Source organism: Coturnix japonica, chromosome 4, assembly GCF_001577835.2.
Source record: "Coturnix japonica isolate 7356 chromosome 4, Coturnix japonica 2.1, whole genome shotgun sequence".
Lineage (NCBI taxonomy): Eukaryota > Metazoa > Chordata > Aves > Galliformes > Phasianidae > Coturnix > Coturnix japonica.
In genome coordinates this window covers 60,543,802-60,559,122 of record NC_029519.1, presented here as the reverse complement: position 1 = coordinate 60,559,122, position 15,321 = coordinate 60,543,802, and the positions used below count along the sequence as shown (strand labels likewise).

The window sequence follows — 15,321 nt, the reverse complement described above, 5'->3', positions numbered from 1 at the left end:
GATGAAAGACTACACTTTATGAACAGGTCAAGAACTATCTTCTATAGCTCATCATCCACACAGCCATTATATGATGGCACTGTGTCAGAAAACAAGGGCAAGCATTATCTTATAAGAGGCAACAAATACTCATCAGTTTGTCTTTTAAAGTTTCAAGAAATGAAACCTTTAACAGATCATTTTGATCATAGAATGATAGACTCATAGAATCACCAAGGTTAGGAAAGACGTACAAGATCATCCAGTCCAACAATCCACCCATCACCCATAGTTCTCACTAAACCATATCCCTCAGCACAATGTCCAAACATTCCTTGAACACCTCCAGGACTGGTGACTCACCACCTCCCTGGGCAGCCTATTCCACTGCCTGACCACTCTTTCAGAGAAGTAGTATTTCCTAATGTCCAGACTAAATCTCCCTTGGTGCAGCTTGAAGACATTCCCTCTAATCCTAAATTGATAACATTTCCCTTCTCTCAAGACGATCAAGCATTGTATACTTTCAATAAATATACCTTAATATATTACAACTTCCCTTCTCAACAGTATATGCCTATAAATGCTAAAAATCTTTTAGCACTTCAGGTTTATCCAATCAAGCTGAGAATGGAGCGATCTGATAGCTTAGGATTTATGGTGGAGCTTTTGAAACTGCATCTGCTCACTGAAGACAAAATATACATCTACAGGACTGTAAAATTCAACATCTTTCACTGACATTAAATTTGTGTATGTGAAAAATACTGGATTTGTCATATTCTGGATGCCAGAATGCACATATATTATTCAAAAACTTTAAAAGTAGGCAGCTTCCTTTCAGCAAACAATATCTGTTGCTAAATAAAATTCATTTTCTAATTTGAACAGACTTAGTTGTCTAAATCACATTCTATCTGTATTGTGTTGGAATGTAAATATCTCCTTTGAAAATGAATCCAACAAATCACAAAAAGAACATTCTGTAACAAAATAAGTACTTCAGCTTTTCAAATAATCTGTACAAAATCCTTAAATTGTGTTTAAGATCTCAAAATATACTGCTCTTTCCACAACTTCATCTTTTATCACAACACTTGGCAAAATTACACAAAATATATGTTGTGACACAAAAAAAGATTTATTTCATTTGTTTGTTTTAAGGTTAATTAAATCATTTAACCTGGTAAAAAATACTGCATAGATTAATAAAATACAGAAGAAAGTAAAGACTGATCTCTCTTTTATGGAAACAAATACTACTACTACTAATAATAATAAATCTTACTACTTCAGTTTGGAAGGTTGAAGGACTAAACAAATGCAGATAACCTCTGGAAATAGTGTGATTTTAGAGTAAAGGTGTATGACATTTAACTATGCACCATACTGTTTACGTGTATATTCATTAGATGAGAATACAAAACAACCAACAACCTACGAGCTAATTCCCAACAATGAACGGCAAGTACAAGCTACTTCAGCTTCCACACAAGTCTCATATGATTATGCTTCCATCAGCACACAAGCTACAGTTTTGGAATAGCACAGAGCTGGGAAGATATTAGTTTGTTGGCAGCCAGCTCTGTCTCTAATCAAGTGATACTGTTTATCATACGTGCTTGTCCTTTGAATATCACCATAGTGTTATGTCTACTGTTAACAGAACTCCCCTATTAAAAAACTATAGAGTGGAAGTTCTGAGTGGAAGGCTATCTCTAAGGGCACAGAAGATAAACTGTGGCCTCTGAAAGACATATAAGCTGAGAAACAAATAAAGATGTTTTTTTTAACAAAATAGGACGAAGTTACACGTATAGGCAAGGCATACCTCATTCAATTCTCATGTATAAATAACCACATAAAAAAATCTGAACTTGTCTTAGGATCCTAATTCTGTATTTGGAGAATTAAAAAGCCTGCCTATTTAAGGTCTAAATAGCTTTTTGTTTCAAAAGGTATAGTATATTAATTAATATAGATTCAGAAAAGTTAAGCTGAGAACAAACAAAGAACAGGGAAAGGAACATAGCATAAGTATGAGAATAGTGTTTTGAGTTTAAAATTCTGTATATTGGAAATGTACTCACAAAATAACACAGCTGTTATTTCTGTTCTTGCCTTGCTCACTCTGGGGATCAAAGAATCCATATCTTATTACATCTTTTTTAATACTGTCATTCCTACCCTGAAGGAGTTAAAACACTAACTACGGTTTTAAGAAAGCTGATTTCTGATTTTTCAGTTACTTGCCTTGAATCTTGCAATTATATACATGTGATGCTTCTGAATGTTATGACCCATTAGAAATGAAGTGAGAATTCAATAACCTGCACAAGATTAGCTTTGCTAATATTGTTGACATTAAACGCAGAACAATAAAAACATTACTAAATGAAACAGACCGTAATCTTGCACTAAATGAAGGCATTATAAGCCAGGCTTATTCCCTTTCAATAAAAAAACAATCAAATACTTTTCAAATTTGTCTCTTAGAGAAAACACATTCAACATTTATTTACTTAACAATGATAAAATTTTCTTCTTCCAATAATTTAAAGCAAAGTTGAAACAACAGAGAATTAAGCCACAATTCTTTTTGGATAGCTTAGGTCAACAATATTAAATAGATGCTGTAAAAGAAAGGGCTTAAGGAGCTCAGCTATAAAAGAATACTCATTATATCAAGTCCATAATGTCAACCTACAGCTTGAAAGTGCATCACAAGAGAAAAGAGAAAGAATAGTATGTTCTCTCAACCACAGAACACCAAACGCTACGTGCTGCTTTGAATAACTAGAGGTTATGTTTCTTTGAAAGAACAGTACTCAAACAATTAATCCTTGGACTTGGTAACTCTTAAGAAGGCACTTGAAACAAAATCTCATTCATTCTTATAAATGCTTTATCAAAACAAATGCTTTCTTCTTAAACATATTTTTAATATCTTAATAGTCACTATACAATGCAAAGATGACTATCTAGCAAGGAACCACTTCATATAAAAATATTAAATACGATCAGTACAAATGTGCAGTAAGCTCTCTTGCAAGTGTTTACACTTCATGCAGGAAGCACTTGATTTTACTGTCATAGCAGAATTCCTATTTCACTGGGTAGTGTCTACCTGAAAGCCACACCCAAACAAACATCTTGTATGAATCTGTGCGGCTCTGTCAAAATTAATTCAATGAACCAGAAAGCTTTAAAAAGCAATAAAGGAATTTGTTATACAACTGTGGATACCTTCACATTTTTGTAATATATTTAGGCTGGAGTCAAGAGGGTAATAGAAATCCCAGTGACAACTGCTGCCAGTAAGTATGGAGAAAGGCTGGGAGATTCGCCTGGGGCTACATGATTAGAGCAACCATTGGCAGCTTATGCTGACATTCTCATTTATGATGTAGTTATTATGTATATATATATGTATATTATGTATTATGTATATATGTATATATAATATATGTATATTATGATGTAGTTGGATGTAGTGACATCCAACCCTGTGCATAAGGCTAAGCATGTGTTACAATTGCTGCTCCATCAGGCAGAGACCAGACATGTCAGATGCTCAGTGCAAGTGTCCTGGGTTCACAGTGCCAGTCCAAGCTGATCTGGAGGGGATAAGGCCATGACTGCTGCTGAGGTGTATGCATGTTTGATAGAAATAAAATACTGGAATAGAAATTGCTATCTGTTCCCTACATCCATTGTGCTTGGTCAATATATTTTGGATTTTACATCACCAGATGGTATGGTTCTGCTCTTGTGACCACTCTACTCAATTTCTTCAAGACATCCTGATACAGGCAAAATGATCACATCATACTGTTTTTTAGTACATACTGTTCATTATCCAGAATACATTAAAGTCTCATCCAATTAAAGTGGCAGGCTGTTATGCAGATATTACTTCTTTCCCCAAAATACAAATTAAATAATAAAGAAAGAACAAGTAAGATGTATGCAGTAAGGGAAGTAACTCTGCAGGGAAACTAGCCTGGTGACCTCTTGCTGGTGGTACTATAACACGTCATTTTAGGGAAAGGAGATGGAAACTGTTTTTGGACAAACCAGCTATGGTGTCCTAATGGTATAGAAAGTGGTACAGAAAAAAACGAGGATGGAGGTATAGTATTTGACACTGTACTTGCAAGGCTGACAAAGAAAAAGGAAAAAAATCATTTAAAATGTTTTTAGATAAACAAAAATGTACAAATTGACAGAAGAATTTGAAGAAAGAAAATATATTGTATCTGTCTGTTAAATTACTAGGAAAACATGGTAGACTTCTAGTGCCTCTAAAACTGCTGACCCATTTCATCTGACTTCAGTAAGGCTCATATTCAAACCTGCAATTTTCATGATACTTTTTGTGGCATTTCCTCTGCCAGAAGCAACTGTAAGTGCTTCATTGTGCATGACTTAATATGCATTTGAGTTTGGCATGTTTTTGAAAACTGCATGGTGTTTACTAATGACTAACCATAAGATTTTATGCATTATGTTTTATAGCTGATTCCAACACTGTTGTACTTTTATCTTTAAAATCAAACAGATTAGAAGAATTCTAAGTTATATGTATTTAAAAAGACATTTGTTACTTTGTTTTACTAAAGAAGAGAACAAAATCTTAATGTAAGAAAAAAAGTATCATTCTTCACTGCTGAAGTTGTTTGCTATCCTAAAGTACATTCCAGTTTGAATAAGTGAGAAAGATTTTCTAGGCTCCCAGAAAAAGTTTTATTTTAGAGAATTTCAGCTTGCAAGCTTACAAACATGTTTAGAAATGTTCATATCTACTAAGTGCAAAAATGATTGAGTAATATCAGTGGAAGAAAGACGTTTCAGAAAACAATGTAAATTTAATTTTTAAATGGGAATTTTACAACTATCTTCCATTCTGTGAAAAAAATTTTATCTTAAAAGAAACAAGAATATAAGGACAGTTCTCACTTGTACTCATTTCTGAAAGCTTTGGTATTCCCTGGAGTTCTGTAAAGTCGTGCTGAAAGTTATTTCAACTAAAAATAGCATTACATTCTACAAAGTAACTTAAACAACAACAACAAAAAAAAGGGCTTTACCAAGCACACTTCAAAAATTCTTCCTAACATCTTCAGCTGTTGCAAATAAGACATGCCACTCAGTATACTCACCAAAAACGGTCCTGGCTGGTACAGATTCTCTGTTCAGCCAAAACGACACTTGTGACAGGATGACAGTCATGATGCATGGAAGGTACGTCTGAATGACAAAGTAACCAATTTTTCTCTTCAAGTGAAAATGAGCCGTCATTACTGTATATTCACCTAATGTGCCACAAAACAAAAACAAAAAAAACAACAAATACAATGGAACAAAAAGTTATCATCTTCAGAAAGTCAAGTTCTATGGTAAAAGAAACTTTGGTATGTTTACGTGAACCAAATATACTGGAATTAAATTGAACAAAATGTACTATGTAGTGGAAGGTATCCTACAGTACACAAACATTTCAAAGTTAAGGTAAAATTACACCTTATTCCTACTGAGATCCATGGAAGATCAGTACTCAGAAACTTACATGAACTGTTGTATGTGTTGACAAGAATTTTGGTGCTGCAGGCCTCTTAAGCAACCCTCTGCATTCAGACAAAGCACCCTAAGAACTCTGTCTACAGTCATAGAATCACAACACTCCATCACAGCCTGACATGTAGAATCGTAGTTCAGAGCTAGGTAGATAATCCAGTTTTGAATACCAAAAATATGCTGACAGATAGAAATGGTTGGAAACAACATACTTTACCATTTAGTAGACAAAAAGTGCAATTTACCATCTGAAATTAAATGCCCATCCAAGACTTGGATTACAATTGTTAGTATTCAAGACTGAGCTCCATAGAGCATAAAAAAAAAGTCAGCAGGGAGAAGTTCACTTCTACTATTAATTGCTACTTACTGACTTGAAAGAACTGGTAAATTGCTGCTATGATTTATATGTAGCACACATAAATAAGCTATGGCTAATAACTTTTTTCAGTAGCTTACCACTACAATAAGCCTATGTTCATTATAGCAAAGTGAGTGCTATTTCTTAAAACATATTTTTACTAACCTGTACTTGATTTAACTGTCTCTTTTCCAATTGTTTGGCCCAAAAGATCATACTGATTCAATCTTGAACCATCTGGTGCCACCTGTACAGAATCTGAAGCATTATAAGTCCAAATATATGTCACTTCTGATGTTGTGTATGCATCTGTGGAAAGAAGATAAAATATTTTGTCAGTAATTTTAACCAAACAACTTACATCAAAACTCATCTAATTAGAAGGGCTACCTAATTACCTTTCAAAAAGGAAACTCCAAAAAACTAAAATGATTAGCAAAAAATGTTCATATATTTTAAATGACTTTACTGCAGCATAAATACTTATGGCTGCACGGGAACAGAGCATATATTTGTGTTTTTATTAATCACAATTTATTGGTATAAACTGTATAAATAATTTTTCCATACTATTAAAAAAAAACTAATAATCTCACAGATCAGCTATGTATGCATCCTAAAACTCACAATAAACCAGATGAAAAGAACAATAATTTATAAGATTTGGATAAACAATTAAAAAAAAAAAATAATTTCTATACTGTTCTCACCTTCCATTTCCCTACTCTCACCGTGGTAGTGTATCACAGACATTTTGTTATTCATACCTGAGTCTGGGGAGACAGGTTCTGTGACAATGTTCTTAAAAGACTTGCAGAAGCTCAAAGCTTTAGACTCTTATATCTCTGTTCTAAATATTAGGTGTATCTTTGGGGCATACTGACATTAAGCAATGTGCCTTCTCATTGCATTCATCAGAAAACATACAATTATCCTTGTCAGTCAAAATAAACTAAAAAGGAAGCAAATCAACTCAGTATTTTAGATAGCATTAATGTTTCTCCAATGAGTAAAAAAGAAAAAAAAAAAAAAAAACTGTAACCTGCAAGTTTTTCCAATCTAATACCCTCAGAAACAAATGGAGTATGAAAGGAAAAGGGTAAAACTGACGGAAGAAATTGTGCACTCACTTAGATTGACTGAGACAAGTACACTTGAAATCTTATACATATCTGTAGTGAAGTGAAAATTAAAAAAGCAACATTTCTGTTGGACTGCAAACATTTTCACTTGAGAAATCTCTGCAGGACTTGAAAGATGTTTCTTCATTCAACTTGCCATAAACTGTAAGACTAACATAGCAGGCAGGCAGCATGCAGACATTATTAACACTTCCCTTAGAACTACCCATATTCTCACAAGAAGCCCTCTGCTTTAGTGCAAATCAGTAACTTTGCCAATTTCTGATTTGTCCCTACACTCTTCATTGTTTGTTAGACTTTTTGATGAAGATGGAAAATGGCAATTTATTAATCTACAGCTTCTCCAGAACATCCAGCTTGGCTTTTCTCTTGAGCACAACAAAGAAAGTGAGACAGTCTTGCAGGCTGATGATCCTCTTAGCAATGTAAGATTAGCAGAATGTATGAGAAGCTGTGACAAATATATACTATTGGCAGACTTGCCTCAGCTAAACCAAATCCTCAGGATTTTGGCTTATTTTCACCACTATTCATCATTTAAATTCAGTCCCAGAATGAAAGATGAAAAATGAAAGCATAGAAATGAGCTCTAGTTAAAGAAATGAGTGGGAAGCCTTTCAAAATGAACAGAAATAAGCCTCCAGTGTGTGCCAACTGGCTGGAACACAGGTGACTATGAGGAGAAAAGAAAGACAGCTTCCCTAAAATCACTTTTCTCACAGTTACAGTTTTAATTCTGCTTTTTACTGGAAAAGCAGAAACCACAGGAAGAGAACAAAGAACAAATTAGTAATGAAAACAAATAGAAAGGAAAAACAAACAGCAAATGCCACTCTCACAAATAGAAAAGAAAAACAAACAGCAAATCCCACTCTCGAAGTCCAATATACCTACTCAGAACAGTTTCCAAACTTAGCAATGTGGATCAAGTCATACTGTGAAGTAACAGCTTAGCTTGAGTACCAGTTCTGTTATTATAGGCGTTTTTGTATTATATCAATTCTTTTGAGGCTACATTGAGTATTTTTCTCCCTCAAACATGTATCTTACTCTGCACATGTATATGAATATTATTCATGAACAGCTGGTTTTGGCCAATATTTCTAGTGTTATTTAGTTAAGTTGTATTTTGTACTATAAATTTAATAAATTACTTAGTGGAAAAAAGTCTCCATGGCAAAATTATTATTAACGTTAACCATCTTTTATCTCTACAGTTAAGGCTGCCCTTTAGTGTGGCAGTATAATCAGAAAAAGGCTTAATTAAATTTGCTCTTTTCTTTTTTTCCAGCAAACTCCAGGGAAGTGGTACACATCAGTGTTATGGAGAGAACGTTCGCAGTGCTCTGACAGCATTCATCTCATGAATGATCTTCTTAGTGGTGGCCTATCACCTGTTTTGCAACCTGTGGTGGCTACAGTAAAAATTAGAAGGGCCAGCATTTATTAGTATTATATAGTTTCCTTGAAAAAAAGTGGCCATTTCCTGAGCCTGGCACAGAATGTAGACTGCAGGCAAAAAACAAAATAATAATAATTATAATGGAAAAAAAAATAAAATCAGGAAATACATATAATGCAATCCTATTTCACAAAGAAGAAGGACTGCTATACAGGTGAATTAATTCATACTGCTGTTAAAATAATAATATTGAGATCAAAGTCCATCTATTTAACTTGCCAAAATGCTAATGAATTATTTTTTAATTTTTTTTTTCTTATCACAAGAAGCCATATATTTATGCCTTAACTAAAGAATGGAAAAGAAAGCATGATGTAAAATAAAGAGGAAGAAAAATTTTCAGTAAATGAAGACATTCTTCAAAGCCTTTACTTGCTCTTCATGTGTACAATAGGTACATTTTACACAGGCTATGGACACCTAGGTTTGTATTCATAACTATGGTTAGTATTCAGGAGTAAAAGCAGCAGATTAGTGCAGTGCTGAATTAGGTGCACAGTATTTACTGTTAAATTGTGTCAAGAATGTTTAAAAATACACTAAAAGATACAATACCGAATAGATAAAACCAATTGCAACATGTCAGGTTACAATTTATTTATTTATTTATTTTAAAGCACAACCTTGTGTTTTAAACCTCCCTTGTTACAACTTGTTTGAAATAAAGTGATGGCTGAGCACTGTTAGGCTTTCACTAACCAAAGATCACACTTACAGCTTCCAAATTTCAAGGGGCAAGCATGCACATCCATAGGAAAGTCTTCTAAATGCATTGGACATTCGGCTTGGACTGTAAGTCTAGAAGGCAAAAAGACCACTATGCATTTAAGTCAGTTAGCAGGACAAGAAAATCAATTCCACAAAAATGAACAGTTCATATGTATTTAGGAGATGAAACTGAAATGTTATATTAAACTAATTAAAATTTAGATCTGCTCTTACTTCCTCCCTTTTATGCGTTCCTTCAGAAAGCACTGAAATACTACATCAAAAAACTAAAACAGCCAACCTCAGAACTATGAGGAATGGCCATTTAAATGAAAATATAAATTATGTAACTGAAGGTTTTTAAGAACTGTCATTTTCTTCTTATAATATTCTGAGACACATATGTGATTATATGGCTCTGAAAATCTCATTACAAAAGCACATAAAATGAAGTTGACTTAGAAAAAGACTGTGTTCTATGTTTTTTTTTATTCTTTCTAAGACTCTGTGAAATAGCATGGAAAAACATCTCATTCTTTAAAAACACTATTGCTATTCTTCCTCTGTGTTACTTGTGATTAGCATTTTTGTTTGTTTATAGGCATGAAAACACGTTAACTATACTCATCTGGTGTTACAACTGCTCATCTGGTGAAAAATTCCCAGCAATATTGCAGTGTTAAATACGTGGATTAACCCAGTAAAAAAAAAAAATTTGAAACAGTTTGAACAAGTGTTGGCATATTTGTATTTTATGTTATTGTTAAATAATAAATAATAAATAATTAAATAATAATTAAATAATTGTTTAATTAATTAAAGCTCTGCTTCTCCTTCCTATCCTGTACGTCCCCTTTGGGTTTAAATTTTTTCTGAGCTTTATGTTGCTCTTCATCCATCAAATGAAAAGTTTAACATATATATACACTTATATATATATATAAAATGACAAGATTTTATTTAAAGCATAAGATATATATTCTCCATAGTTCTTGTTAGGAAGGATTTAAGGCCATTCTGCTGAGAGTTAGGGAAGAGACAGAGAACACTATCACTTTAGGAACTGACTGGAAATCCTCAGATATTTCCCATAGGAATTTGGTAGGGCTCATACAAGAAAATAATGAGGCCAATAATCCAGCCGAAATAACTCTACACCAGTGTACAAGCGTGGGAAATTAGGAGAAAGAACTGGAAACCATGGTACAGTTCAAAAACAGCGACCTAATTTGTACCACACAGACCTGGAAGGACAAATCTCACAACTGGAATACAATTATTTACTGGAATATAATTATGGGCTGCAACAGTTTAGAAGACCTAGGCAGGGCAGCTGGGTTTGAGGAGTTGCCTTCTGTGTTAAGGAGTAGATATCCCATGAATTGTCTCAGAAAAAGAGCCATGACCAAGTTGAGAGCTTGTGGGTTGAAATTCAGGACAAGACATATTAAGGATGCCTGATGGTCAGGATCTACTACAGACCACCTGATCAGTTTTATGATCTGTTTAGCCTGGCTTATAAAGCCTTCTTGCTTCAGCTTGACCACATTGTGGCCTTCCAGTACCTGAAGAGAGTTAATTAGCAGGAGGAGAATCAGCTTTTTCCATGGTCTGATAGTGACAGGATAAGGGGGAACTTAACAAGAACAAGAAGGAGCTTTAAACTAAAAGTGTGGAGAATTTAGGATGCATGTTAGAAAGAAACTCCATACTCAGAATGATGAGGCACTGGCACAGGCTGCTCAGGCATGCTGAATGTCCCCTCCCTGGAAGATTTCAAGGGTTAGATGGAGGTCCTGGGCAACATCATCTAGTGGCTGGTAACCCAACCCACGACAGGAGTGTTGGAACAAGGTGACCTTTGAAGTTCCTTCCAACCTAAGACATTCTGTCATTCTATGATATGTTTTCTTGTTTCCATTGATCTCAGTAACAAATCTGCCTAATGTTTCATGTGGTCTACTTTTGTGTGCTGCAACAGACAGAATATATTCAAGTTTAACTGTTCTGAGACAGAGCATAAACTTTTGACTATCCTTAGCAATTCTAAAATAATTCCCATCTACAGGCTTCAAAGCATTTTATACAGACTCTCTGTATCTTTCAATCTGTTACATTATGTTCAGGAGAATTGAGGAACACATAGAAAAACTGATCTATTTGAATAGATTTGTAACAGAACTGGAAAATAAATAAGTTCTCTTGATGTGGAAAAAAAAAAAAAAAAAAAAAAAAAAAAAAAAAAAAAGAGTCTTCTTGTAACCTTACATAATTGATAACCAGAAAAACTGTGTCAGGAAATAACATGAGCAGAGAAAAAAAAAAATACATACCTCATTGTGTACAGCAGTGTCCCATCCTCTGTAATTCGTAAAAGTTTGTTAGGCATTGTCATATTATGAGCAACTGACTTCTTTCCATTGTGAAAAAATGTATCTGGTGTCCAGATTTTGCTGGCCATTAAATTGTTTAATCGAAGAATATTCATTGGGCCCTTAAACTTTAACCTCTCATCTTTCCATCTCTGACGGAAGAAGACATCTATTGTGTATTCCTATAATGGAATAAAGATATGCTTATTTTAACTGAAAAATTAATCTGCATTTGAGGAACAAATCAGAGAAACATTGGCTGTAAAATTCCTTTTGCAAAATTTTGTCAGGGCAGAACAAGGATCACATAAAATTGTATTTCTGTGTGTCAAACCCTTTCAATATTTAGATTTCTGTACCTGATACGTATAGCACTCATGACAAAAGTAATTTCATTAAAGTTAGTTTAAACTAAGAAATAAAAGAAAATGCAGAAAAGGACGTGATGTTCATGCAGCAGATGCACCTGTAGGAGGGTGATTGAGCACTTTAAAAGCACAGAAAATGTCCGAAACTGAAAGGAAGAAAAACAAGGTTATTAATATATGGCACAATATATTCAAGCAGATTGATATAAAGAAGAACGTTCCAAAAAGAGAAGCAAGATCTGTAAATGCACACATTTTATTAGCAAACACACTGATGACACTCTTGGATCAAACTCCTGCACTTAGATATTTTAGATATTTCATTGGCTGCTTTTTTGTTGCTCTTCTAAAAAAAAAAAAAAAAAAAAAAAAGAGGGAAAGAGGGAAAAGAAAAAGACACCGCAGAAGTTCACATAATTTAAATTGGAACTGTAAATGTCTTAATGTTTTGGTCGTCAGCACGGCATATAGATAGGAAATAAAAAATCATAGAAGTTTTGTTGAAATTAAACTGTATTCTGGGTACTGGCAAATGTCATTTGTCATTTCAATTTTATTAGGCAAGTGCAAAATGGACACATGATTTCAAAACATGACTATATTCCAACAGCCTGTACCACTGCCATGTCTTACAAGTTCTGACAAATTTCCATCAATATTCATGTTACTTGAACACAGAAGTGTTTTCAAGGATCTTATCAAGTCCATACCACATTTTTCTGTCTCTCTCGTGTGCTGATAAATAAAGCTTGAAATTTTTCCTCAATCAATCATATTGTTTTGCAAACAAGTGCTAAGCAGAGAGCAAGAAGCAATAGTTTTTCTCATCTTCTTTTCCTCTGTGAGCGCAGGAGCTGCAAGGACCTTTTACAAGACAGAGACAGAAGCTAAGAAGGGCATGTGGAATAAAAGAAAGAAAATTCAGTTGTCCAAAAGATTATGGCAAGGTAGGAGAGAAAGTAGTTGCAGTTAAAGACTGTATTAAATGCATGGAAAGATCCTTTTAGAGTGATATAATGGGATGCTTATAAAGTCATCTGACTAAACTCACAAACCCAATTTATATCTATATCAAGAGGCATTGTGTTACTGTAATACAATTTTGCATTTTTCTATTTCAAATAATTTTATGCAGATACTAAACAAAACTAACACTATAATACACTGAAAATTAATTTCTTAGGATTAACATAAATGTCAGTTATTACAGTAGTAATCTAGTAAACATATGAAAACAAGCACTACTTCATGACAAATAATTTCCCTACTTCTCCATTATATACCACATTTAATTGTTCTGTATTCTTTGCTAATTTGTTGTTGTTTTATTTGCTAACTATCCTGTGATTTAAAATCCCATTTACAGATTCCAAGTAATCTAACAGTTCAGTTACAGATCAAGGGAAGTTACTAATCAACTGAAATCTTGGAGGATAGGGAGCAGCAGAAACTGCATACTTGAAGACAAGTATGAAGACAGACAGAATGAAATCTGATATGAAATCTGGCTGGAAACATCAGTTAATTCAAGGAAAAAAAAAAGTCCTAAAATCTTCCTAATCATATCTGTCTGAGAGGCTTTGCCAATAAATCGTTGCTGTGCATGAGAAGATTGATGTTTGAGGTATACAGAAGAGGAAAGAAGAGCCTGAGGAAGCAAGGCTTTGAAATTCCACTAAAATCCAAGAGAATTGAGTGATAAGTCCTAGAAGATCCTGTGAAAAATAGCCCCTGCACATAAATGTTTAGAATATAAATCTTAAATTTTTATAATGTCTCCAATAAAGAATTTCAAAGGTTACACTTCTTCATTGTCTTCCATCATATATAAAAAGAATTACTCAAGATATAAAAGAGAAAAAAGTAAACATGAAATGCCACTAAATCAAAACAGCAACATTTCAAGAAAGCATGTCTGATGCATAGCCACAGCTTAGAAAGCAGAACAAACAGGAGAAAACCTGATCTGTAGCCTTGGAAGATCCCAGTGATAAATCCTAACTCATCTACAGGTAATTCTGCTCTCTCTACTGGCAATTTTCCTTCTTATCCATGCTGGAAAACATTATCTGATAGAACATGTTGCTCTGAAAAGATGGAAAAAGAGAGTTATCCAGTGTTTGGTGTGAAACATCACAAATATCATCTCCTTCCATTCACCACGACAGCTATAAAATCTCATTTTTCTTTCTATAGATCTCAGATCTTTTATTTCTGCTCGTTCTGCCAACTTGGGTCATTTTTGCCTAAGCATTTAATCTAAACAAAGTATTAGAAATTCTGTAAAAAATAAACAACATTTAGCCAGTTTAAATCATGATGTTGAGGGCAGATAATCCCTTCCTATTCAAATTTATTTATGAAAACCTGTTTCTCTGAAAGGCTTCCATAGACCTGATATGGAATTAAATCTGAGTATAAAATACGCACTGTGGAGGGATAAGAGATTAATGGGAAAGATACAAATAGGGTTAACTTAAAGTCTGCAATTTATTATTCACATTACTGAAAATACAAAGATTTCCTATTACTCTTTTTTTTGTTGTTCAGACACAGAGAAAGGGCAACTGTGAAATACAATGGATGCCTGGTGCCTGGGACAGGAATCCAAACTTGAGTTACACTAGGAGCTAATATCACCAGTTGGGCACAGTCTCAGACAAATGAATTTCCAATATTGATCTACTTGACAGAATACTGCACAAGTAAACAGTCTTTCTCAACAGAAAAAAAAAAAAAAAAAAAAAAAGATAGAAATTATGCAAGCCATCATGTGAGGTGTCCTCCTCAAAATTACCAATAGATTTAACTTGCAAAGGCCACAATCTTAGTCTATAATGAAAGGGAATAGTGCAATCCATTTAATGACTTTTCTGAAATATAAGTAATTAATAGACAACATAGAGGCTCTCGATAACATAGAAAACCAAAGGTATTTTTTATTTCTGCTTTTCTTCTTTCTTCTGCTACTGAACTAACATAATACCTACAGTAAACATGATTGCTGTATTTTTTTTAATCTTTGGGGGAAAAAAAATCACTTAGAAACAGCTAAGACTCCAAGTTCTATGGGAAAGAAAAAAAAAAGTCTGAAAAACAGAATAAGGAAATCTGAAAAACAGAAAAATGGAGTTCAGCCACTTCTCTGAAGTACTGTCCTCAATAGTAGCAAGAGATGCTATAATAAACCTGGTCATTCCTGGCTTTGATCTTCAGCCTTCATTAAAATTTGTGTGCTGACTATATTTGGAAAGCAAAAACCATTCACTGAAAGTTTAATTGCAGGCTGACAACACCACATTGTGTATTGAATAAAACCATCTCTGTGAGTGGAGTTAAAACTGAACAAAAA

The 15,321-nt window shown here is 33.8% G+C and overlaps 1 protein-coding gene across 1 annotated transcript in view; it reads right to left on the bottom strand.

Annotated features, from left to right (window-relative positions):
- The window catches only part of GABRA2 (gamma-aminobutyric acid type A receptor subunit alpha2), a 55,495-nt gene that overhangs the window by 13,704 nt on the left and 26,470 nt on the right, over positions 1-15,321 (bottom strand). The window contains exons 4-7 of the mRNA XM_032444111.1: positions 11,563-11,783; positions 9,237-9,319; positions 6,083-6,226; positions 5,142-5,294 (exon numbers count right to left, since the gene is read on the bottom strand). Coding sequence (XP_032300002.1) covers positions 5,142-5,294; positions 6,083-6,226; positions 9,237-9,319; positions 11,563-11,783 — 601 coding nt within the window. The remainder of the gene's footprint in view (positions 1-5,141; positions 5,295-6,082; positions 6,227-9,236; positions 9,320-11,562; positions 11,784-15,321) is intronic.